We start from the raw sequence: 27,581 nt of genomic DNA, 5'->3' as shown, positions 1-27,581 counted from the left end.
AATCTGGATCTTATCTTTATAGATTGCAAGAACATATGATTTTTGAGCATTAAGGCACAGAAGGTTTGACCTAGACCACTCCATAATCGAGCATTCAGCTTATCTGTAAGATCCTGAACCAGGCTGATATGGCTTGAAATGTATAATTGCACATCATCCGCATAAGCATGCCGTCGAGCATAAGAGCAGACATTAAAAATGTCATTTATAAAGATACTGAAAAGAAGGGGACCCAAGACAGAGCCCTGTGGTACTCCAGACCTGGTAAACCCATTTGCAGAGAAACTATTCCCGACTTTAACCTTTTGAGTTCGGTTGCTAAGATAGCTCTTTACCAGCTAAACCGAAACATTTGTATAGCCTATCACAGAGAAGGCTGTGGTTGACAGAGTCAAATGCCTAGGAGAAATCCAAAAGACACAGAAGCGTCAAGTGACCCTGGTCAAACTCCTGACGGATGTCATCGAGAACTTTCGTGACAGCAGTCGAGCAAGAGTGAGCTTCTCTAAAACCCGATTGAAATGGTCAATGTATCAAATGACAATCAAAAATAAATTATTTTCAATAATTTACGAAAAATAGTAAAAGAAGAAAAAATTCAAAATTAAATTTTCGCTGCATTTGCTGTCTTTTCGAAAATAGCCACATATTTGGTTAGGTACCATATCTATGGGTACTTGCGCATGCATTTTATCTTGATTGTATTTATTTATAGTTAAGAAGGAAACGGCTGCTCTCCATTTTAACTATTTTTTGTAAAAACGAAATATTTTTTTGGGGCTGCTGACAGATGTTGGCTTTATGAAGAAAAGGCCCTGTATCAAAAGGGAAACTTAATTATTTCATTAAATAGAATTTTTATTCGATTAAGTTTATGTGTGAAAACGGTATTATACTATTATATAAAATCGACAACTAAGTCGAATATCACCCTATCGAGTACAGGGCTGTAATAATCAGTTGTTGTTGTCATGTTAACAGTGCTTCGCTCCATTCAATAGGCGCGAACACAAACATTGTCATCAAGGGCCTCTAACAGCAGTTCAAGGAAACTTGCAGTCTCAACAGGGTCGACTGCTGTCGAGACGTTGGTTTCACATGGTTGGTGCCATGTGGGGGTCTCAAATTATATGCATAAAAACGAAATTTCTGCCAGCTTAATTTTCTAAGGGATCCCCAAATGACCCCGGAGGGATCCCGAGTGAGTCCACAAAATCATCCCGAAATTACTCAAGGGGGATCCCGAATGGAGTCCCCGAAGTCATCCCGAAATGTCCCCGGAAAGATCTCGAGGAGTCAAAAAATAATCCAGAAATGACCCCGAGATAGTAATTATCATCTCGAAATGGCCCGTTAGGACGCCGATATAGTCCCCAAAATGGGATTCAAGGGGTTGCTAAACGCAATTCATGGCTACCGCAATCCGATTGTCAACCTCACATACACGAGGCTAACCCTGTTACAAATATGCATGTATCATACACATATTTAGCCGCCGAGGCTCCGGCGAACCCAAGTTCTTCATTTAACTAGGGGTGGGGGTGGCATGGCCTTGAAGATACAATGTGGTCATATTAATCGTTGCCGAGAATGTCGGGCTAGTACCTAATGGTGCCAAATACCGAAACGTACCGGATCTATATCTGGAAAATTACCATCAACATCGTCAACACTCCTCAAAACCTTCGGGGATTTTCCTTATCGCTACAACAACAATAACAGAGCCCCAAAATGACCCCAAATGACTCACAAATGATCCCGTTTGGACCCTGCCGTAACGCAGGATCGAGTGGGAAGAGAATCGCGGGGAAGTGTAGCCACGCATGAAACCGATTTTACGTGCGCCTATAGATGTATCACATCAAAAAATTTATTTAAGCGTGGTCGCCCCTTGGTAGTCGTTTGGCAAACACCCCGAGTGTATTTCTGCAATCAAAAGCTTCTCAGTGAAAATTCATCACCCTTGCAGCTGTTGTTCGGAGTCCGCATAAAACATGTAGGTCCCGTCCCGCCAGTTTTTAGGAAAACTTATTGTATTAGATTCGCAAGCATGTGAAACTATGCATGGTCCTCATAACAAGTAGTATTCACTTCTTAAATTACGGGTTCATCGGGTTGATAAGCGTAATACAAAGTATTATAGTTTGACAGCTTCCGCAATCCAATTGTAAACCTCACCTTCCAGAGCGGAATCTTCTTACTAACATGAATGTATCATATACATATTTAGCAGGCGAGACTTTGTCGACTCCAAGTTCTTCATGAAACTAAAGAGTAGGGGATCGCCGAATGCTAAGTCGTTCCTGAGATGGTTGGGGCCGTACCTTAATGGTGGTTGTTACGGTAACGTACCAGATCTATATCTGGTAAAGTACCATCAACATCGATAACACTTCTCCACCCCAGCGGGTTAGGGGCTTAGATATACCCGCGGCAGGTACGCTGGTCGTGAGGCGACTAAAATACCAAATTGATTTAAAGGTGTTGCCAGCGCAAAATATAGCTTCTCCAACCCAATTCTCAACCTCACCTACCCGTGGCGAATCCTGTTACTTTTACAGCCGAGACTCTGGCGACTCCAAGTTCCTCATGGATCTAGGGGTGGGAGGGCGATATGACATTAAAGGTTTCATATGGTCATACTGAGTCGTTTCCAAAATGGTCGGGGTGATGCCTTAATGGTGCTTGTTACCGGAACGTACCGGATCTCCACCGGCAAAGGACCATCAACATCGATAACACTCCCCAAGACCTTTGGGGAGTGTCCTTATCGCTATATATATTACAGCTATATTATTCGATCACGGAACATTGTTAAGCGACTATACAGACCAAGGCATAATGATTTTAAAATATATGATTTTAGTTTTTCGGATCTCTGACCTATGCATTTATCACCCACACGACCATAATTTTACTTTAAAAAAAGTCGGGTTTTCCTTATTAATTAGTAGTTTATTAAATCCTTATTTTTGGCTGTAGGTATACATATTTCCTAGTGTTTTTTGTCATCTAATATTAATTTCAATACTCCCTTTCTTTCACTGTACAGGTATTGAGAAAAGACCCAGGAACGTTAGGAATGCGGACATGGTCTAATTACGGCCGCTTATATTTACGACATTTTAATGAACTCGAACACGAATTGGACGCACGGCTGAACCGCGCTTATGACTATGCAGACAGGTACCTAGGGTCATTTTCATCTCCTTTAATGGCAGTAGTAGCAAGGTTTGTACGTTTGAGAAAAAACGGCTGAGCTGATATGGAGATTTGCCTAGCAATAAAAATAAAATATAATTTTCAGAAATATATTATTTATATCTGGTGGAATTCTGGTGCTAATCCTGGCCCTGGGCATATACGATGAATATGTTTTTCAAGTGGAACACGTTTTAACAATAATTACAATACTCTCTGTAATCGGATTGATATGCAGGTAAGACAGATATTTATCCGAACCCATTGAATTATTTATATATAAACTAGAGTACCTGCCGACTCGGAATCAGCAAGTATCAGAGTTGTTGAGGAATGCATTCCATTTGGAATAATTACTCCTTTGATTGCAGCTCCAGGGGATTGCAATAATTTTTTGTTTGTCTGAAATAATGAATAAAAAATGTTAGCCATTATTCCTTTTTGTATTCCCGACTTATTGTATTGCATTAATTGGACTGCAATTCTCTCACAGGGTGGTGTTTATCCCCGCTTCTGCTTAATTTCTACATATCAAAGCCCCCCAAAAGGAGGCAATCATTTCCGTGGTCTCATCCTGTATCTCCTTCTATCATCCGCTGCAGATAGCCGACCGTAAGCGTCGTCATTGCACATCCTGTCAAAACGCTCAAAATTAGCCAGACAGTTGACGGATAAGATATCACACTTGCTTTGTACACAATGCTTGATACACTCAGTATCTGTAGATGTTTGCAATATTATCAGTGTCCGTTTTGTAATTCATTCTTATACTCAGCATGAGGCGGAACCAGGAACAGGTGACCGCCAGAAATCAGCTAATTAGTACTTTTTTAGTTCATCAACTTCCGGCGAGGTACGAATTTGACATTAGTCCATCGATCTACAAAAACAAAGTACATGCAATTTGTATTTTTATTTGTGCGCTTCTCAAGGCAGTCGGTTCTATGTACCGGAGCGACTCGGGATTTTTCCCGACCAGGGACTGTCATTTCAGTGTAACCCCATTTAATTTGTTGCGTCCCTCCACAAATTGTCATCCTCCCAGCAGCTCCTTGCAGCAGGACTGCTCCGTATTCTCTTACTCCGGGAAGGCATCGAATCCAATCGGGGTCCGTCTCCTGACCCCGGTCCTGAGAAATGGTTTTGCTGCATCTGCCGGAAAAGAATCTTTTTAGGACGGTCATACTCTGTTCAGTGTGTCTCGTGTAAGGGATGGTTGCATCGGACAGGTTGTTCTGGGCTTGATCCCAAAACCCGACGTCCACGTAACTTTTATAAATCTTTTGTAGCTCCTTGCTGTTCACGCCCAAGGGCGTCCCGTAGTCTACGCCTAAGCGCGCCCCCCCCCACTATCTTCCAGCAGCCCCGCTGCTCAGCAAGCCACAACAAGTACCCGCTGCTGCTCGCGCCCCACGGCGCCAACAACTCAAACAGCTGCTACCACTCATAACTACTACCTTCGTAGTAGAGTCGGTAGCAATGCTGAGCATCAGCCCCTGCCCCCGTCTTCTCCCCCCCCGCCCCCCCCCCCCCCCCCCCCCCCCCCCTCTTCTCCGGCAACAATCGTTCAGATCAGGGAAACACACTCTTGGTCCCTCCGTTTGCACCGTTTGCCAGCACAGAATATATATGTTTGCGACATCCGCCCAATGCAGCTCCTGCCTTGGGTTGGTGCCACTTTCCTAGATGTTCTGGTCTCCGCGACGGCAACCCCCCGACGGGTTTCATCGAGCCATGTTGCCAGGTCGCAAAGCCAAATCATCCGGGTACCCCAATGCTTGCCCAAGGACGCCCAGTCCCAGGGCCACAACAGCAATTGCCTCCTGGCCTTCCACAACCCAGGCGTAGTCACCCGTCACTTACCCCCAGAGTGGCGGCGTCTCCCCTTATGCACTTCAGAATTCTGCAGTTAAACTGTAATGGACTAACTGGGAAGATTACGGAGATAGTCGATTTCATGTAGCGGCACAACCTCCACATTGCTGCGATTCAAGAGACTAAACTCACAGCAAGATCTGCATTGCAGACCTGCTCTGGGTATAATGTCCACAGGAAAGACTGCGAGAGCGGAAATGGAGGTGGCCTCGCGCTTATCATACAACACTCTGTGCAATATTATATATTTGATCCTGGCATCGACCGCAGGGACAATGTCTTAGAACGTCAAGGCCTATCTGTCCGGTCAGGCGATGCATCCCTCCTGCCACTTGTTGCCCCAGTGGATACCGCCCTAATATCAGAGCCTTACTCACTGGCGACAATCGCATTATCTTACGCGATTTCAATGCCCACCACGATCTATGGCACTCAAACTTGCGGGATGACAGTATTGGTGAGATGTTGGCGGATCAAATAGAAGAAACGACGTTCTGCACAATAAACGGAGACGCCCCCACACGTATGGTAGGAAGCTGTCACAGTTCGCCAGATATCTCAATCGTGAGCGCAGAACTCGTAAACTGCGTCAACTGGCAGCCGATGGTAACATTGGCATCCGACCACCTGCCTATACTTATTTCACTCGAGAGTACCGACGACTTCATCGTCACCGAAAAACGCACTTTCATAAACTTCAAAAAAGGAAAGTGGGAAGAATATAAATCTTATACAGACAACCTCTTTGCTGCCCTCCCTATCCCGACTGATGCCCGCCAAGGGGAGCGTGCCTTCCGTAAGGTCATTGAATCCGCCTCGGCACGTTTCATTCCCGCCGGGAGAATTCCCGAAATCCGGCCCCACTTCCCGGCGGAGGCCGCAAACTTAGCCAGAGAACGTGACCTTATAAGACAGCTTGATCCAGGCGACCCCCAAATAAGGGATATAAACAAAGGCATCAGATTGCTTGTGGACGAACACAAGCGGGCAAAATAGGAGGAGCACCTAAGAGGTTGTAACCTCTCTACCGGTGTGGGTAAACTTTGGTTCACCGTAAAGTCCATATCGAATCCGACTAAGCACAAAGACAAAGCTTCCATCGCCTTTGGCGACAAAGTGCTGTCGGATGCGAAAAAATGCGCGAGCGCTTTCTGCCGACAATATATAATGCATTCTACGGTCGACAAAGACATACGGAGGGCCAATAGACACGCACATAAACACAAATTCAGCGCGTCACCAATCACCATCACCGCTAAAGAGGTTGAGGACGCCATTGGTCGCGCTAAACCATCCAAAGCAGTGGGCCGATGCTTAAAAGCCTAGGGAAAGAGGGTGTCAAATATTTAGCGCATGTCTTCAACCTGTCTCTTTCCACCTTTGTTATACCTGAGAAATGGAAAATGGCCAAGGTGGTCCCGCTACTAAAGCCTGGGAAACCAGCTAACATAGGAGAGTCCTATCGTCCGATATCTCTCCTATCGCCAGTAGCAAAGACGCTTGAAGCCATTTTGCTCCCTTATTTCCAAGCAAATTTGCAGCTAGCCTCTCATCAGCATGGCTTCAGAAAACTCCATAGCACTACCACCGCGCTAAATGCCACTAGCCCCAGATAAATTGCGGTTTAAATCAATACCCCCACCATAGAACAGTACTCGTAGCGCTAGACCTATCAAAAGCTTTTGATACGGTCAGCCATGGCTCGCTACTGCAAGACCTGGAAGGGTCTACCCTTCCCCCATGTCTTAGAAGGTGGACCGCAAATTATCTGGGTGGTCGGCAGGCATCGGTGCAATTTAGAAACGAAACATCAAAACCAAGGAGAATTAAACAAGGGGTGCTACAGGATGGTGTCCTATCCCCACTTTCGTTTAATTTCTACATATCTAAGATACCTTCACCACCGGAAGGAGTCACAATCGTTTCCTACGCCGATGACTGCACAATAATGGCCACAGGCCCAGGCCCAAAGATCGATGAGCTATGCAATAAAATAAACGGCTACCTCCCTGATCTCTCCAGTTTTTTCGCCTCGCGAAACCTGGCATTATCACCGACTAAATCTTCCGCGATCTTATTTACAACATGGACGTCCCAAATGTCGACCATTTTGAAGATCCACGTCGATGGCACTACGCTACCGACTGTCCTACACCCCAAAATCTTGGGTGTGACGTTCGATCAGGATCTACATTTTGGTGAGCACGCAGCGGCAATTGTTCCGAGAATTCAGAGCCGTAACAAAATCCTCAAATCCCTCGCTGGCAGTACCTGGGGAAAAGATAAAGAAACGCTCATGACTACATACAAAGCAATTAGCCAGCCGATTACGTGCTACGCGTCACCCATATGGTCGCCAAGCCTAAAAACTACCCACTTGAAGAAGCTACAGGCCTACCAAAATACTGCTCTCAGAATGGCCACGGGCTGTCTTCTTATGTCCCCAGAACACCATCTGCATAATGAGGCGAAAATACTTCCCATCAGGGAGAGAAATGAGATGCTGACCGAACAGTTCCTGTTGAATACCCAGAAACCTGGGCATCCCAACAGACATCTGATTGATGAGCCAACACCACCCAGGGGCTTAAGGAGTCATCTCCGTAAGCATTTTGAGGAAATACGGCACCTGAGAACCCAGCCGTATGAAGCGAAAAAACACAAGCAGGTCCTTGCTGAACTCCATAAACAGGCGTCGGACCTTTATGCCGGGAATTGCCCGGTGAATCCAGTACTCAAAGAAAAGTATCCAAAACTCGCGGAAGAGGAACGCATACTCCCCAGGGAAACGCGTGTCACTCTTGCTCAACTCCGTTCTGGATACTGTAACAGGTTAAGCTCTTACCTATCCAGAATCAACCCCGACATACAAAATGTATGCCCTCCGTGCAATGTGTCCCCACATGACACCAACCATCTCTTTAATTGTAATGTGGAACCAACGCTTCTAACACCCCTTTCCTTATGGTCCACCCCTGTTGAAACAGCAAGTTTCTTCGGACTCCCGTTAGAGGATATTGATGACAATTTGTGATCGGTCGCGGCTGTTAGGTGGGGCGAAGCATTGCTACAACAACAACAACAACATTTTTATTTCTGTGGATGTCACCGTGCTGCAACCGTGTGAATAAGTAATATGTCGATGACATTTACAAGTACAATTATACGCGAAGATGAGATACAATACACACTGCGCTGCATTTGTTCAACAAACACATCAAATTTACAATAGAATTAGAATTGATTCTATTGTAATCAGACGAGGAAATATATTGAAACTGCGGTGGTATAAAAGCCAACAGCGTCAGGACGAGACATAAATTTTCATTTGAAAAATGGGCCGCACACGGCGTATGTTGAAAATATCGTACCAAATTTACCACAAGGAAATAGAAAATGAGGTATTGTGCCTATTAATACAAAATGACTTTCCGTATTCAAAGCCTTACTAAGACGAGCAAAAACTACGAACAATCAGCAGGGACTTGTAGCAAAGACTTGTTTAAAGAATACAAAATGTTTTTTTTAAAGCATTAAAATATGAATTTGTTAATCCAAAATAAATTGATTCTACAAAAATTGTTTTTAATATAAAGTTTTGAATTTAATTTTTAAAGCAACTGAAACGGCGGCCACCGTGGTGTGATGGTAGCGTGCTCCGCCTACCACACCGGATGCCCTGGGTTCAAACCCCGGGCAAAGCAACATCAAAAATTTTAGAAATAAGGTTTTTCAATTAGAAGAAAATTTTTCTAAGCGGGGTCGCCCCTCGGCAGCGTTTGGCAAGCGCTCCGGGTGTATTTCTGCCATGAAAAGCTCTCAGTGAAAACTCATCTGCCTTGCAGATGCCGTTCGGAGTCGGCATAAAAATCATGTAGGTCCCGTCCGGCCAATTTGTAGGGAAAATCAAGAGGAGCACGACGAAAATTGGAAGAGAAGCTCGGCCTTAGATCTCTTCGGAGGTTATCGCGCCTTACATTTATTTTTTTTTTAACTGAAACGACTGAAAAATATTTATTTATCTGGCATTTTGTTTTGTGCTTGTTCGTGATTGTTTGGGTTTTTTATTACCCAACACTGATTTAATGCAGCAAATTTTGTTGAACATGTCATGCAGCTCGCTGCTTAGCATGCAGTGAAACATGTGTTTCCCACACTGCCGCCACCGATAAAGTGATCGGTGTAAACCTTACGTTTATTTAAGCTTTGGTAGCTATAAAATTCAAAAATTACTTCCAAAGCACATTCTCACGCCATGGAAAATGTATTTCCAAAGCATTGGTTGTCATTGATTTACCTACGCCAGAAGGACCAACAAATGCTATTAAACGAAAATGTATTTGATTAGGTACTACCATCTCTAATTGCTGCAACGCTTGTTGCTGGTGTAATATTTAATGCTCGGACGCTCAAAACTGTGTGTTTTTTTATTTTTTGTTCCTTTTTCATGAAAAATGCAATAAAATTCCATTTTCATGAATTCCAACAAAAGAGAAATTTCGTTTCCTTCCATCACTTTGACATAATTTTGACACGACAAAGTGAATAACAATTGAAATTTTTTTCGACGACAGGCAACAACAAAATATACATCAGGGTTGCATTTTTATCTCTGCTTTTACCTGATAATTGTACCATGAAATTAATAAAACCGATACTTATAAACATATCTGTAAAAGTGCGGTAAACAAAAAGAAACGTTAATAAAGGCTGCACTTATTTTTCCCTTAAAACATGAACACATCGGTTCATACAATAAAACATGGACTTATTGTTTTTTCTCATAAAAGCAATTTATTTTAATTTTTGAATTTCCAATTCCTAGAACTATGATACCAGATGAGAACTTAATATGGTGCCCGGAGCAATTGATGACTGCCATATTAGCACATGTTCATTATCTGCCATCGCATTGGAAAAACAAGGCACATACAGCTGCTGTTAGAAAAGAATTTGAAAATTTATTCCAGTTTAAGGCGGTAAGTATGATGTCTGAAATGAACATACTAGGCAGAAAATACCCGACTAGCATGGTTGCGTATGTATATAGAAATTTGATTCTAATCATAAACAAAATTTGATTTAAAACGTAGGTTTCACAAGTGTTTACTGGGTTACCATTAATGGTCAAATACCTATATGACACTACTTTATTTTCTTGTATTTTTTCTTAAATTTTTTGTCGCCCTTCCCTTCTAATACGGTTTCAGCAAGTATATAAACTATATTCCAAAAACTTACGAAATACAGAAAAATACAATCAAAATTGTTAAAAACAAACAAGCTAGCATAGTACAGGTTTACAATTAGGATATGTTTGTTTACTTCTCTTTCTAACACACTGCCGTTTGACACTGACCGAATTGTCAAACTAGCGTGGAACATGATCTTGACACTGAACGAAGTGTCAAAATTACGGGGGTTGCTGTCATCGACATCGACGCAGGGCAACAAAAGAAGTGCGGAATATCAGATATGGGTTGTTTTGATGGTAACTTTTTTTGAAAAAATTTAGTATGAAAAGGTAAAGTGCATCTATATGGGGCCTACAGAAAATTTTACAAAAGTCTTCGAATGGGGTATCTGAAGAAGCGTACTTATGCCAACATTAAGAATAAAAACACAGGTGCTAAATTTTTCTACACGTTCAACAGCTCTCCGCGAAAAACAGTTTAAAACAGTGACCGGCTGCCAAAACATTTCCAAAAATGTGGAAAGAGGTATGAAAAGGCGCGCTTTGTCCCGGTATCAATAATCCAAAGGCGAAAACGTGTTCGCCGCGCCTTTTAATGCGCCCCCACGTATTTGGTCGTGTTTTAGCATTTTGAAACTAAATAAGGGTATTTCTATGTAATTTTACAATTAAATTTTTACGCAGTTTTCGATAGCAGCTACTACAATTTTTTTGGACCTAAGAAGTACAACAGTGCCACATAGCATCCATAAAAAAACGAACAAGAACAAGCATTTTGATCAAGTGAGCGTAGCTGTGAACGCACAGCTGACACCATGGCTCAATTATAAGGTTGGCTCATCTCATCAGCTGATTTTATTTTTTTCATTGCATGGTTTTTATTTAGTTTTCGTGGATCCACTCAGGGTTTTATTTTTGAAAGAGCGGTCGAAGGCCGCTAGCGTAGAAAGATGTTCTGCGTAAAAATTTATTTATTTATTTCTTTGTCGACTACAATGTTGCAATGCTTGACGTTTCTATTACATTCGCCTAAGATCAATACACAGATTTTGACTATCTGAACTAACATATTTTCTTGTTGTACAGATGAGTCGAACCATGGCTGATACATATCCTACTTGTAAACCTTTACAATGCGAGCTAGTTTATATTTCGCTAGGGTTTCTTGACATTCGGCGGTTTTTTTTGACAATTGAAAATTTGTTTTTAGTTTGAAAATTTTTTGTGAAATAAGTGAACCAAAAGAGCGTGAAATAATTTTTCGGTGTTATTGTTTTTATTGTGAAAATCGATACTTAAAATGAAATAAAATTAACAACATTTCAAACTCAATTATTTTGGAGGAATAGTGGCCTCTTCTTCTCATGTTGGAAATTGTTTTTGTATTTTGATAAAGTTTCGTCAGTATTTCTAGCTTGGAATCCAAGCCAAAATAAAGTAGTGTCATATAGGTAAAAGCAAACCTAGAAACGTGTATTTGAAAATTCTTGATTAATTGAAAGTGATCTTCTTTAGTGATTCGTTTTGTTTTGTGACTTTCCGACAAGGTGGATAATTTATGTATATTGGAACGATTTTCATTCATCCCTTTTCAAATTTGTTTTGGAGGCAAACCGTACGAAATTGGACGAAAAATGACAGTGATGATGGCGCAACACCGAAACCGGTTTGTCTCTATGTATCCCAGAGCATGTTCACTTAACTCTGAGACTTGCAATTTGCATTGGAAACTCAACCAAAAAGTCGCAATCAGTATCTGCTCAGTTTCTATCGGGTTTGGCTTCGATCTGTTGTTCGTGAGCAGCTGCTAATATTGCATACAAATTACGCTTAATTTTGAGGAAATGATTTTTGGGACGTATCTGTACCAGTAGGGTTTTAAAAGGGTCGTATATATCCCAGCAGTATATTGTTTCAAGTTTCAAGTTTATTTCATTCATTTTGCACATGTGAGACTATTGTCTCTTAAAGTACATCAACTTATGGAAATCTAACATCTAAGATGAATATTAATTATCGCCTTAAATTTAAGAAACAAATACATATTAATGATAAGTAAATAAATAAATATATATGTATGTTTGGTTTGATTGGTCTTTTGATCACAAAATAAATTGCACCGGATCACAAATTCCAATTTTTTTTCTGCACCAGAGACGCCATTATGAAATTCCTATGTAAAAGCACCCCCTGATTTCGAAAATCAAGGTTATTTTTAATTCTATGGTAACGTTTTTGAGATATTTACGAATAACGGTATTTTCAAAAAAAAAAAAAAAACAAACAATTGGGTCCACTTAATCATATATATCTCAAGAACGAATTGAGCAATTCCAAAACGGTTTGAAGCTTTTAAAAGGTAATAACTGATATGCGAATACTAACATATATGTACCAGTAAGTGTACTTAAGTATTAAATGGATATATTTACTTGAATGCTTATAAATTTTGTCCATCGTTTTTTTTTTTTTGAATGAAAGCTTATATTTTTTGCAATAAAACAAAGCTTAGAGAGAAAGAAACAAATCTGCAAAAAAATAAAAAGTTTTCCAGATCCTTCTTCGCAAATTACAAATTTTTTTATATTCTTACAAAAAAAATTCAAAAAAATCCGTATTGATTGTTCGTTATCTTTGAATCTGTGCCTAGTAAAAAGTGTTGTATGCACAGTTTATAGCAAATTATTATTTTATTACCTTTTAAAAGCTTCAAACCGTTTTTCAAACCGAATTGCTCAATTCGTTCTTGAGATATATATGATTAAGTGGACCCATTTTTTTTTTTTTTGGAAAAAACCGTTATTTGTAAATATCTCAAAAACGTTACCATAGAATTAAAAATAACCTTGATTTTCGAAATCAGGGCTGATTTTACATTTCAATGGTGTCTCTGGTGCATTTTGGCTGTAAACCAGTGTTGCCAGTGTAAGTGGAAACAACCAATATATATGTAAATAGATGTAATAGGGAATAGAAAAAGAAGGTAATGAGGGTATTACTGAAGTTGTAAGAACCAATTAATTTTTATTGTACAACGAATCACACAGTTAATTTATTCCTTTCGCAACGCCATAGACCATTGTTTGGCAGGAGCTTAAATTGAGGTTATGTTGCGAGTGGAAGGCAGTCGAATGGAGTTGAATGAAGAACAGCAGCAATATTAAAGATAAATGTAGAAAAAAAATAACTATGTAAATACTTAAATGTAGGCAAACATTTTCTCTTAATTACTAAAAATAAGGTGTCCTTAATGCTATATATTCCAAAATTATCACAGTTTTTGTCTATTTAAATATTTAACTTAAATTTTCTAAAAGATTTTCGTAATATAGCCATTAGTGATGCTTGTGTGTGTGTGCTAATTTTGAGCGATCAGCTGCCAAATCACTGTTGCGACTCTGCTTAGAAAACTTGTTTATAATTGAAAAAACTTATTTCTAAATTTTGATGTTGCTTTGCTCGGGCTTGATCCCAGGATCTTCGATTTGGTAGGCGATGCACGCTACCACCACACCACTGCAGCCATTAGAACAGTGATGCGTCCCATGGCCAAAGTTGAGAAAAACCCAAAATTATTTGCGGTACTGTACTTTTCCTTTTTATATACAATGTCAACTGTCATCATTTATAAGACAAATAAAATTAAAATAATATGTTTAATCAAAGAAGCTGTTCTGCTTCCTATGTGTAGTTTGTACCCTATGGGGACAAATATGTCCCATTCTGAAACATTGTTGTTATTTTCATAAGTTACAAGCTTTATCGAGTTTCTAAAGCAAATCACCTGCAGAAGCCTTAGTGAAAATGTTAAAAAGGTGTACCCAAAGTGGTCCATATTGGTAATATTTTTTTTGAACCGGTTTGCTTCTATTTTGAAACTCATTAACATTGTTAAGATTCATAAGTGTCATAAATCTTATAAAATAAAGTAGCTAAATACCGTTGAAATTCCATAACTTCACACAGAATGCTCCGATTTTAAACGGCTTCCATTTTGAGCGCATAAAATTTCCAAAATGTAAAAAATCATAAAATTTTTGGTTACATTTTAAATAAATAAAATAATAAAAAAAAATTTAAGTTCAAACGGTTTTATTGAAAACAATACTTACATCAAGTAATAATAATACAAAAAACTAGAAAACAGTTAGGTAGATCCTAGGTACTAGTCATCACAATCCTCATCAATCTAGGGCGTTGATCAGACAATTAAAAGAGTTGGACACGTCAAATTTCTATTGATTGTCCTATATAAGAACAACTGAACCTCAGATTATGCTACGCCTCACATTTTTAGAAATTTCACGCGCCCAACGCTTTTATTTAATTTTCTGATCAACGCCCTAGATTGATGAGGAGTGTGATGACTAGTACCTAGGACCTACCTAATTATTTTCTAGCTTTTAGTATTATTATTACTTAATGTAAGTATTGCTTTCAATTGACATTTTTTTTAATTATTTTATTTTCAAATTTTTATTCTTTATTTAATTGCCTATTATTTCTCATTCTTTTTAGTTAATGTAGTGACTAATTTTGCAAGGACCCTTTCCTGTTACAATCTATAATCCTTCCAAAGACTTTACTCGACTCAGCGCCACGTGTGCGTGTCCCTCCTCGAACTCCAAAGTATTTTGATGTCACTTCTACCGGACTGTATGTAATATTTGTTCTAAATATGAGCCAAATCGCACCACAAATACGATTTCTTGCAATATTTCGATCCATGCGCCACCTATCGGAGTTTTTTTCTTATTATTGCATTGTCATCGGGTTCTGAACTATATTCCAAGTTTCAAGCTTGTAGCTTATCGGGATGTTACTTAAATTTCAATTACAAAATTAAAAATAAAACCCTTTAACAAACTTTTCATTTGTCAAAAAAAAAAACCAGCCGAATGTCAAAAACCCTATCCAAATACAAACTGGTTCGTAGTATTAGGAGGGAGGGCGACAAAATATTTAAGAAAAATACAAAAAAACACAAGGAAATAAAATAGTGTCACATATGTGGTATACAATCAAAATCTATATACATACATACATATATAAAAATTTAGGCTATTTCAGGCACTTTCCATGTAAAGGGGTGGAGCCGAAGCTGGTGAGGGGATATTGACAAAACTTACACACGTGTTATCATGGACATATATTGTTTTGGTTCTTTAATTTTTAAAATCAGATACCGAACAACCCCATGTTTTCCCTTTTTTGCTCACTTTTTTCATTCGATATTGCATTAATCTATATCATCTATATCTATATCTAATCTAATCTAATCTAATTCTAATATATATTATAAAAGGCAAAGTTTGGATGTGAAGATGTTTGGATGTTTGTCCAGACGTTTGTCTTTGTGACTCAATCATGCAAGAACGGCTGGACCGATTTGGATGAAATTTTGCACACATATAGCCAATAGTCTAGAAGGATCTACTAGCTATATATATTTCAAAAGGGGGGAGGTCCCCGCCCCCTAGGAACAGTTATAATTTAATTATTATATTTTTTTATTCTTTGCGACTGAATCACGCCAGAACGGCTACACGGATTTTGATGAAATTTGGGACACAGACAGTAGTCTACTAGCCAAATTTTTTTCGAAAATGGAAAGGGGGGTGGGGGTCCCACGACCCCTTCGAGCAATTACTTTTTAATAATTTTTACACAATATAACTTTACGTATACTGGCCTTCACCAATATCACAGACTCATGGTGTCAAATAAGTAGAGGGCTTACAAAGTGAGCAGTGACACCCTCCGTCTCCCTCCCCCCTTCTGTTGTTGTTGTTGTTGTAGCAATGCCGCCCCACCTAATAGCCGCGACCTATCACAAATTGTCATCAATATCCTCTAACGGGAGTCCCAGGAAACTTGCCGTTTCAACAGGGGTGGACCATAAGGAAAGGGGTGTTAGAGGCGTTGGTTCCACATTACAATTAAAGAGATGGTTGGTGTCATGTGGGGACACATTGCAAGCGGGGCATACATTTTGTATGTCGGGGTTGATTCTGGATAGGTAAGAGTTTAACCTGTTACAGTATACAGAACGAAGTTGAGCAAGAGTGACACGCGTTTCCCCGGGGAGTATGCGTTCCTCTTCCGCGAGTTCTGGATATTTTTCTTCAAGTACTGGATTCACCGGGCAATTCCCGACATAAAGGCCCGACGCCTGTCTATGGAGTTCACCAAGGACCTGCTTGTGTTTTTTCGCTTCATACGGCTGGGTTCTCAGGTGCCGTATTTCCTCAAAATGCTTACGGAGATGACTCCTTAGGCCCCTAGGCGGTGCTGGTTCGTCAATCAGATGTCTGTTGGGATGCCCAGGTTTCTGGGTATTCAACAGAAACTGTTTGGTCAGCATCTCATTTCTCTCCCTGATGGGGAGTATTCTCGCCTCATTATGCAGATGGTGTTCTGGGGACATAAGAAGACAGCCCGTGGCGATTCTGAGTTTCTTCCAGTGGGTAGTTTTTATGCTTGGCGACCATATGGGTGACGCGTAGCACGTAATCGGCTGGCTAATTGCTTTGTATGTGGTCATGAGCGTTTCTTTATCTTTTCCCCAGGTACTGCCATCAAGGGATTTGAGGATTTTATTACGGCTCTGAATTCTCGGAACAATTGCGGTTGCGTGCGCACCAAAATGTAGATCCTGATCAAACGTCACACCCAAGATTTTGGGGTGTAGGACAGTCGGTAGCGTAGTGCCATCGACGTGGATGTTCAATATGGTCGACATTTGGGGCGTCCATGTTGTAAATAAGGTCGCGGAAGATTTAGTCGGTGACAATGCCAGGTTTCGCGAGGCGAAAAAACTGGAGAGATCAGGGAGATAGCCGTTTATTTCGATCTCTGGGCCTGGGCCTGTGGCCATTATTGTGCAGTCATCGGCGTAGGAAACGATTGTGACTCCTTCCGGTGGTGAAGGTAGCTTAGATATGTAGAAATTAAACAAAGGTGGGGATAGGACACCACCTTGTGGCACCCCTTGTTTAATTCTCCTTGGTTTTGATGTTTCGTTTCTAAATTGCACCGATGCCTGCCGACCACCCAGATAATTTGCGGTCCACCTTTTAAGACATGGGGGAAAGGTAGACCCTTCCAGGTCTTGCAGTAATGAGCCATGGTTGACCGTATCAAAGGCTTTTGATAGTTCTAGCGCTACGAGTACTGTTCTATGGTGGGGGTATTGACTCAAACCGCAATTTATCTGGGTGCCAATGACATTTAGCGCGGAGGTGGTGTTCTATGGTGGAGGTGTTCTATGGTGGGGGTATTGATTCAAACCGCAATTTATCTGGGTGCCAATGACATTTAGCGCGGAGGTAGTGCTATGGAGTTTTCTGAAGCCATGCTGATGAGGGGCTAGCTGCAAATGTGCTTGGAAATAAGGGAGCAAAATGGCTTCAAGCGTCTTTGCCACTGGCGATAGGAGAGATATCGGACGATATGACTCACCTACGTTAGCTGGTTTCCCAGGCCTTAGTAGCGGGACCACCTTGGCCATTTTCCATTTCTCGGGTATGGCAAAGGTGGAAAGAGACAGGTTGAAGACATGCGCTAAATATTTGAAACCCTCTTTCCCTAGGTTTTTAAGCATCGGCATGGCTATGCCGTCTGGGCCCACTGCTTTGGATGGTTTAGCGCGACCAATGGCGTCCTCAACCTCTCTAGCGGTGATGGTGATTGATGACGCGCTGAATTTGTGTTTATGTGCGTGTCTATTGGCTCTCCGTCTACCTTTGTCGACCGTAGGATGCATCATATATTGTCGGCAGAAAGCGCTCGCGCATTTTTTCGCATCCGACAGCACCTTATCGCCAAAGGCGATGGAAACTTTGTCTTTGTGCTTAGTCGGATTCGATAGGGACTTTACGGTGGACCAAAGTTTACCTACACCGGTAGAGAGGTTACAACCTCTTAGGTGCTCTTCCCATTTCGCCCGCTTGTGTTCGTCCACAAGCAATCTGATGCGTTGGTTTATATCCTCCCCCCTTCTCTCCACCTCTGGTGTAAACTCTATAAATTGTTATAACTCAAAATAAATTTTCTCCAAAATCAAGAGTTTTTGGTATCTGGCACATACAGATCGAGATCTAAACAATTTTGGAAAAACGATCAGTGGTCCTCTCCTTCTCCTCCCGCCATCCGCCCTCCTTCAGTTGTTTTTATTAGCACGCTTTTATTAGCTTTACCTGTATGTTTCAATGTAACTCTTCATTCGCTCCAACGCGCCTGCTGCCTTAAGCGCCAAGTACACGACACGAACATTTCCGCGAATATTCCCGTTATGTCATGTTTCTGTGACCTTTTCTGTTGTTGTTGTTGTTGTTGTAGCGATTAGGTTACTCCCCGAAGGCTTTGGGGAGTGTTATCGATGTGATGGTCCTTTGTCGGATACAGATCCGATACGCTCCGGTAACACAGCACCATTGAGGTGCTGGCCCGACCATCTCGGGAACGATTTATATGTCCACATTGAACCTTCAGGCCATCCCTCACTCCCCACCCCCAAGTTCCATGAGGAGCTTGGGGTCGCCAGAGCCTCGTCTGTTAGTGAAACGGGATTCGCCGCTCGGAGGTGAGGTTGACAATTGGGTTGGAGAGGCTATATGTTGCGCTACACAACCCCTTGAATCCCACCTTTTCTGTCGTGTATGGTGGTGTTTGTCAGTTCGCGCAAATGTTGGCCAAAAATCAAAATATTTGGCGCTTTATTAACATGGTTTTATAATTAGATTCACCTTATTTGTAATCCCGTAAGGGTCATATCGAGACCCTTCCGGGATCATTTCTGGATGGTTTTCGGGATCGGGGTGATTTCGGGACTTTTTCGGGAATATTTCGGGATCATTTTGGGACCCTTCCGGGATTATTTCTGTATAGTTTTCGGGATCCCGTCGGGGTTATTTTGGGACATTTTCGGGACTATTCCGGAATCATTTCGGGACTATTTCGCGATCATTTGGGGACCCTTCCGGCATCATTTATGGATGGTTTTTGGGAGCCGTTCGGGATCCCGTCGGGGTACTTTCGGGATCATTTGCGTACCTTCGAGAGATAAATTCTTGATGGTTTCCGGGATCATTACGGGACTTTTTCGGGGTTATTTTGGGTCCCTTTAGGCATCATTTCTGGATTGTCTTCGGGATTCGTCCGGCATCTCGTCGGGTCATTTCGGGACTTTTTCGCGACTAATACGGGATCATTTGGGGATCCTTTCGGCATCATTTCTGGATGGTTTTAGGGGTCCGTCCGGGATCTCGTCGGGGTAATTTGGGGACTTTTTCGGGATCATTTGGGGGCTCTTCCGGCATCATTTCTGGATGGTTTTCGGGATCCGTCCGGGATCTCGTCGGGGTCATTTGAGGACTTTTTCGGGATCATTTGGGGGCTCTTCCAGCATCATTTCTGGATGGTTTTCGGGATCCGTCACGGATCCCGTCGGGGTCATTTCGGGACTTTTTCGCGACTAATACGGGATCATTTGGGGACCCTTTCGGCATCATTTCTGGATGGTTTCCGGGATCTCGTCGGGGTCATTTGGGGACTTTTTCGGGATCATTTGGGGACTCTTCCGGCATCATTTCTGGATGGCTTTCGGGATCCGTCCGGGATCTTGTCGGGGTCATTTGGGGACTTTTTCGGGATCATTTGGGGGCTCTTCCGGCATCATTTCTGGTTGGTTTTCGGGATCCGTCCGGGATCCCGTCGGGGTCATTTCGGGACTTTTTCGCGACTAATACGGGATCATTTGGGAACCCTTTCGGCATCATTTCTGGATGGTTTTGAGGATCCGTCCGGGATCCCGTCGGGGTAATTTCGGGACTTTTTCGCGACTAATACGGGATCATTTGGGAACCCTTTCGGCATCATTTCTGGATGGTTTTCGTGATCCGTCCGGGATCCCATCAGGGTAATTTCGGGACTATTAGGGGATCATTTGGAGACCTTTCCGGCATCATTTATGGATAATTTTGGGATCCGTCCGGGATGCCGACGAGGTCATTTCGGGATCATTTGGGATACCTACCGGCATCATTTCTGGATGGTTTTTGGGATTCGTCCGGCATCCCGTCGGGGTCATTTCGCGACTCTTTCTCGACTAATACGGGATCCCTTCGGGGCCCTTTCGGTATCATTTCTGGATAGTTGTCGGGATCCGTTCGGGATCCCGTCAGGGTCTTTTCGGAACTATTAGGAGATCATTTGAGGACCTTTCCTGCATCACTTCTGGATGGTTTTCGGTATCCGTTCAAGATCCCGTCGGAATCATTACGGGACTTTTTCGGGATTATTTGGGGTCCCTCCCAAGATCATTTCTGGATGGATTTTGGGATCTGTCCGGGATCCCGTCATGGTCATTTAGGGATGCTTTCGAGAACCCGTCAGGGTCATTTCGGGACTTCTTCGGGACTATATCGGGATCATTTCTGCATGGTTTACGGGATCCGTCCAGGATCCCTTAAGGGTCATTTCGTTCATATCCGTTCGGGATCCCGTCGGAATCATTGCGGGACTTTTTCGGAATCATTTGGGATCCCTTCCGGCATCATTTCTGGATGGTTTTCGGGATTTGTCCGGGATCCCGTCGGGGTTATTTCGAGACTTTTCGGGGCTAATACGGGATCATTTGGGGATCCTCTAGGGATCGTTTCGTTACTTTTTCTGTATTATTTCGGGATCATTTGGGAACCCTTCCGGCATAATTTCTTGATGGTTTGCCGGATCCATCAGGGTCATTTCGGGACCATTTTGGGATCATTTGGGGACCCTTCCGAGATCATTTCTGGATCCGTCCGGGATGCCGTAGGAGCCATTTCGGGATTTTTTGTTACTTTTCCGGGATAGTTTTTTGACCCTTCCGGAATCATTTCTGGATCTGTGCGGGATCCCATCTGGGTCATTTCCGGACTATTTCGATATCATTTTGGGATCCTTCCGGAATCATTTCTGTATCGTTTTCGCGATCCGTCGTGGATCCCCCCGGAGCCATTTCGGAACTTTTTCTGGAGTATGTCGGGGTCATTTGGGGACTTTTTCGGGATCATTTGGGGTACCTACCGGCATCATTTCTGGATGGTTTTCGGTATCCGTCCGGGATCTCGTCGGGGTCATTTGGGGACCTTTTCGGGATCATTTGGGGGCTCTTCCGGCATCATTCTGTCCGGGATGCCGTCAGGGTAATTTTGGGACTATTAGGTGATCATTTGAGGACCTTTCCGGCATCACTTCTGGATGGTTTTCGGTATCCGTTCAAGATCCCGTCGGAATAATTGGGGGCTTTTTCGGGATAATTTGGGGTCTCTTCCGGAATCATTTCTGGATAGTTTTTGGGATCTGTCCGTGATCCCGTCAGAGTCATTTAGGGATGCGTTCGAGATCCCGTCAGGGTCATTTCGGGACATCTTCGGGACTATATCAGGATCATTTCTGGATGGTTTAGGGGATCCGTCCAGGACCCCTTAATGGTCATTTCGGGACTATTAGGTGATCATTTGAGGACCTTTCCGGCATCACTTCTGCATGATTTTCGGTATCCGTTCGGGATCCCGTCGGAATCATTGCGGGACTCCTTCGGAATCATTTGGGATCCCTTCCGGCATCATTTCTGGATGGTTTTCGGGATTTGTCCGGGATCTCGGCGGGGTTATTTCGGAACCGTTTCGGGGCTAATAAGGAATCATTTGGGGATCCTCTAGGGGTCGTTTCGTGACTTTTTCTGTATTATTTCGGGATCATTTGGGGACCCTTCCGGTATAATTTCTTGATGGTTTGCCTGATCCATCAGGGTCATTTCGGGACCATTTTGGGATCATTTGGGGACCCTTCCGAGATCATTTCTGGATTCGTCCGGGATGCCGTAGGAGCCATTTCGGGATTTTTTGTTACTTTTCCGGGATAGTTTTTGGACCCTTCCGGGATCATTTCTGGATCTGTGCGGGATCCCATCTGGGTCATTTCCGGACTATTTCGGGATCATTTTGGGATCCTTCCGGAATCATTTCTGTATGGTTTTCGCGATCCGTCGTGGATCCCCTTGGAGCCATTTCGGAACTTTTTCTGGAGTATGTCGGGATAATTTAAGGATCCTTCCTGTATATTTTCTAGATGTTTTTTGAGATCCGGACAGGAGCCCGTTAGGGTCATTTCGGAACATTTTCGGGATCATTTTGGAACACCTTCAGGGATCATTTCTGTGTGGTGCTCTGGATACGTCTAGAATCGTGTCGTTGTCATTTCGGGTTTTTTGGGACTATTCCGGGAACTTTTGGAGACTCTTCCGAGGCATTTCTGGATAGTTTTCGGGATCCGTCCGCGATAGCGTGGGGATCATTTCGTAGCTTTTTCTGGATAATTTCGGGATCATTTGGGATCCTATCAGGTTATCAGCTCATTTAGTTCTTTTTTTTACTCAATTACAAAAATAAAATGCATTAGACAGAAAACAAAATTTTAAACAGATAACTTGATAAGCAGGCTAACGCGAATAGCCCATATATTTAAATTTCTCCTTGCGGACGGGGCCGCGGGTAAAGGCTAGTTATATATAAAAATGAGTCGTGGTTTGTTCAAAACCTTAAAGTTTAAAAACGACTTAACCAAATTAAATACTTCCTTTTGAGGGTTTGGCTGTCATTGCCCCGCGAAGGTTTTAGAAAAATAAAAATTGAGTGTTGTCACCTTAAAAACAAACTAAGTTCAATTAAAGAAGCGAATTTGATCTGATAATACTAAAATGCTTTGAGGGCATTAGGAAAGTTATTAAAAAAATTAAAAAAATAGAGTTGCCACCTTTTTGAAATAATCTTAATTAGTTATTGATAAAACCCAGAAACATATGTGTGATAGGAAAGCTGTTCACAACTTCTATCAACCTTTGATCTGTAAGTTTATTGAAGATATCTTTGAGATATCAAATTCTATTTAATATCTATCTTGTCTACATGTATTTATAAAAATGAGTCGTAAATTGATCATTTGGAAAGAGTGTACCATGGCACTTAAACGATCCTTGGAAGTACTTGATCGAACGTTAAAAGATTTGCGCAACAATAGCCGAACTTTGGTGGCGTGATGAAGTTGTTGGCGCGCGACTTTCGACAAACACTTGCGGTTCAACTGGATGAGTTAACTGCATGTCTCAAGTCATCGTTTTTGTCGCAGTACAGGACAACCATTCCGTTAAGCACGAATATGAAAGGATACAACGGCAGAAGTTTTCTCAAAAGAAAAAAAACGAATAGGAAATGGATAGATTCCGGTAGATACTTCCATTGGTTCAATATAGATTACCCAAAATATTTGCCAACTTAGCTCTAACAAAGACGAACCCATCAGTAATGTATATCCGAATATTAGCAGCTAAAAACAATGACGTCAATGACTTAAATTGGACGATCCAAAACCAAATTCCAAATCAATAGATCATATAGATAACGAGGACGAAATAGTGAATTATCCTGTAAAATTTTTAAATTCTTTATATTTACCTGAAATGCCGTCTCATCATTTGCATCTCAATGTGGCATCAGTCATCATTATGCTTCGAAATCTTCATGCCCCGAAACTGTGTAATGGAACAAAATTGATTGTGACGATGCTTATGAGTAACTTGATAGTGGCAAAGATTTGAAAAGGGTCACTCAAGGGGGAGGTATGCTTAATTCCGAGGATTCCTTTGGCTTCAACCGATTTGCCCTTTCAATAAAGCGCATAAAGTTTCCAGCGAAACTTGCTTATACGATGACCATTAACATGTAACATGAGCAGTCATTGGAAGTCTGCTTGCATTAATTTGGAAACACCAGAGTTGGCAAACTATCCACGTTTTTTATTTACGCTCCAGGCGTGGAATTCTCTAACTGTGAAAAACTAAAAAAGTACAATGATTGAAAACTCATTTGTATGCACAAAATTATCACTTTAAAAATTCATACGGTTCTGTAAGGTAGGGGACGGAGGCACAGCAGCTAGCGTGCTGGAGGAAGGGGCGACAAACTTTAAGTCGAAGGGTAAGCAATATCATTGTACATATATTTTTCACTTCTCTATAATATATGAATCTAAATAAGAGAATAAAACTTCGCCGTGATCACAGTTGCCAGATGTAGTACGATTTCTAAGCAAGTCTAACTAATACAAACAAAAAAAACATGTAAGGCGCGATAACCTCCGAAGAGATCTAAGGCCGAGCTTCTCTTCCAATTTGCGTCGTGCTCCTCTTGATTTTCCCTACAAATTGGCCGGACGGGACCTACATGTTTTATGCCGACTCCGAACGGCATCTGCAAGGCAGATGAGTTTTCACTGAGAGCTTTTCATGGCAGAAATACACTCGGAGCGCTTGCCAAACACTGCTGAGGGGCGATCCCACTTAGAAAAATTTTCTTCTAATTGAAAAACCTTATCTCTAAAATGTTTGGTGTTACTTTGCCCGGGGTGTGAACCTAGTGCATACGGTGTGGTAGGCGGAGCACGCTACCATCACACCACGGTGGCCGCATGTCTAAGTAATAGCGGATTATTTTACGGGATCCCAGAAAATAATTTATTTCTAGTTTACCACGCAAATATGGCAATTAGCGGAAAAATATCAAACGAAACTAATATTAAGGAATTAAAAAAGTAACAATTAGAAGTAAAATTATGCAACGTTACATAGGCAACTATCGTAGTATTTGAGAAATCGGAAAAAAATCAAACCGAAATAATTTGTATTCAAAAAATAGTTTGTCAAAAAAAGGTTTATATAAGAAAATTTTAGTCGTCTTACGTTTTTTACTTCTTTTTTATATATCAATTGTTAGACTTTAAAAACTTCTAAAAAATTGGGGGAAAAGACGAACTTCCTTGTAGTTATCTTCTGGTGTTTTAAACGTAACAGAAACTTTTTTTGAGAAGATACCATGGAAATTGGAGGAATTCTTGTTAAACAAATTTGCGGAATGATTTTGTAAAATTGGGAATTTTTTTGAAGTACTTTCTTGCTCTAATATAAGAATGTGCACAGTACGTTTAAAATATTTCTAACTTAGCGTCAACAGTTTTGTATTATTTCGAAATAAATTTGTTTTGTGTGTGGTATCAAAAATAAACGAGTACAAACATATCGTTAGCTTAATGTGAAAATGTGCTAAGTCACTTTTTTTGAAAAATTTTATTTTAATGCAGTTTTAAAATTGAATTCAAAATACATCGATCACAAAAAAAATATTTAAATTTTTCATTTGCTTCATTTTTTGCTGTGTGCTAAGTCGTCAGCTCTTAAAAAATGTTTAGGCCATACCGCCCTCCCCACCTCCTAGTTCCATGAGGAACTTGGGGTCTCCAGAGCCTCGGCTGTCAATGAAACAGGATTCGCCACGGTTAGGTGAGTTGACAATTGGGTTGGAGAAGCTATATATTGTGCTGGCAACCCCTTGAAATTGGATTTACCCAATTGAGACATGCCTTTGGTGTATGATAAATGCTTTGCGCTGACTATAATCTACTTCAATTCTTACATGTCGATTACTACATGCTTTCTTACAGACTAGTTAAAAATAGAAAACAATTCAAGCTTAAACTTATACAATTATTATTAAAATTAATAACACTACTGAATCGATTTGCTAGATTTATAGTCCTAGTTATAGGTTCAGTCATAGCATAACTCTACTGAACCCAACCATTGCAACAAATTTTAAAACAGCGAAACTAGAAAAAGAGAGTTTGGAGTCAAAAATTACAACCAAGTCTTTACTCTCTTGACAACGATTAAGAGATTTAGCATTTAGTTTGTAGAAAAAGTATGTGGCAGTTGTCATTATGGAATAAGACACAACACAGCATTTGTTTGAATTTAAAAATAAGTTATTGTCTGCGCATCATCCGGCAAAAGAGTCCAGATCAGAACCGTTAGATATAAATTAAATAAAAAAATGTAAGGCGCGATAACCTCATAAAAGAAAGTCATAAAATAGCTGCTGGGTTAGCATACCTGATTTTTATTTATCTTTTTCAAAGCTTCTACACTCAAAAGTATTGCAACTAAGGTATCCTCATTCACAGTTTTGAAAAAAAAGGTTATTTCAAAAATAATTCAGTCTTTTTCGTCTCCTATAAAATTCGTAAAACGTGACTAAGCACATTTTCACATTAAGCTAACGATATGTATATATTACATCTAAAAAAAATACAGTATGTGGAATAATTATTGTTTAGTAGGAATAACGAAGAAAAGATTATTAAATTGGCATGTTTAATTACAAAGCGGTACCTGAGGAAAGCCCAAACAGTATATTAATTTATAACGGTTCTCCGTAACGTCATAAACTAATAGAGATAAATATATGCCCCTATTACGGTTTATAACTCAATTTAGTTGGGTTGTAATTAAAACAACTCAACTTTAAGACAACTCAATTCCTGTTTGGTATTACGAATTAGAACTTATTTCAGTTGAAATTGAATTGTTGTTGCCAACCTAAAAAAGTGATGATTTGACAGATAAATGAACAACTGATCAATTTGTGGCGGAAGTTCAAGCATTTGTAAAAGTGATTTTTTATTAATAGCAAAATGGATATCAATTAAATAATATAACCGCATTTTACTCTAAAACAGGATTCCCAGGAATAGTGGGTAGTATCGATGGGACTCACGTTCGCATAATTTCACCTATTTTGGCTGCATCCGAACTGCGCTTTGCCTCTTCCAACTTCGGGATGTCGCTCCAGAAGGTCAAAAAGTTGTTCAATGTAATCCTTGGTTGAAAACTTGTTTTTCCTATAAATGTGTACAAAATTGCTGATTATAAAGTTTGTTCAAATTAATTTAAAAAAGTTTAATTACTCGCTTTCCATTTTTTTTTTTAATTTTTTTCCGGCAACGTTTTACAAGAAGATGCCCCATCTAATTGTTTTCAAAAAGTATCAAAGGTGGTATCAAAAGACACGTTTCGACATCCGTTTTAAGAATCCGAAAGCGGAAATTAAAAATTTTATTTCTATCGAAAGATATTTACAAAAACCCATGAAATGGCCCGGAGAGGGTCCGAAATATGAGGTCCGATTCATAGTTTTTTTTGCACAGCACACCTTTTTGCGTTGGCGGCCTTTGGCCGCGATTTGTATAAATAACCCTGCGTGGGTCCAACACCTTTCTGTATTAGTGTGTACAAAAAATCTGGCAAAATAAAACATTCACATGATTATTTTAACCGAAATGATATGGTAGAAATGAAATTTTTAATTTTTGCTTTCGGATTCTAAAAATAGAGGTCGAAACGTGTCTTTTGATATCAACTTTGAAAATTTTTGTTAAA

General features: G+C 40.9%; 1 protein-coding gene across 5 annotated transcripts in view; it reads left to right on the top strand.

Moving 5' to 3' along the window:
• Atg9 (autophagy-related protein 9) overlaps positions 1-27,581 on the top strand; it is a 347,588-nt gene that overhangs the window by 201,969 nt on the left and 118,038 nt on the right. For all 5 annotated transcript variants that reach the window (XM_067782082.1, XM_067782081.1, XM_067782079.1 and 2 more), the window contains 3 exons: positions 3,053-3,231; positions 3,308-3,439; positions 9,902-10,055. In XM_067782082.1, the coding sequence (XP_067638183.1) occupies positions 3,053-3,231; positions 3,308-3,439; positions 9,902-10,055 (465 nt within the window). The remainder of the gene's footprint in view (positions 1-3,052; positions 3,232-3,307; positions 3,440-9,901; positions 10,056-27,581) is intronic.

Source organism: Eurosta solidaginis, chromosome 4 (genome assembly GCF_040869045.1).
Source record: "Eurosta solidaginis isolate ZX-2024a chromosome 4, ASM4086904v1, whole genome shotgun sequence".
Taxonomy (NCBI): Eukaryota; Metazoa; Arthropoda; class Insecta; order Diptera; family Tephritidae; genus Eurosta; species Eurosta solidaginis.
This window is presented reverse-complemented; position numbering and strand designations above follow the sequence as displayed.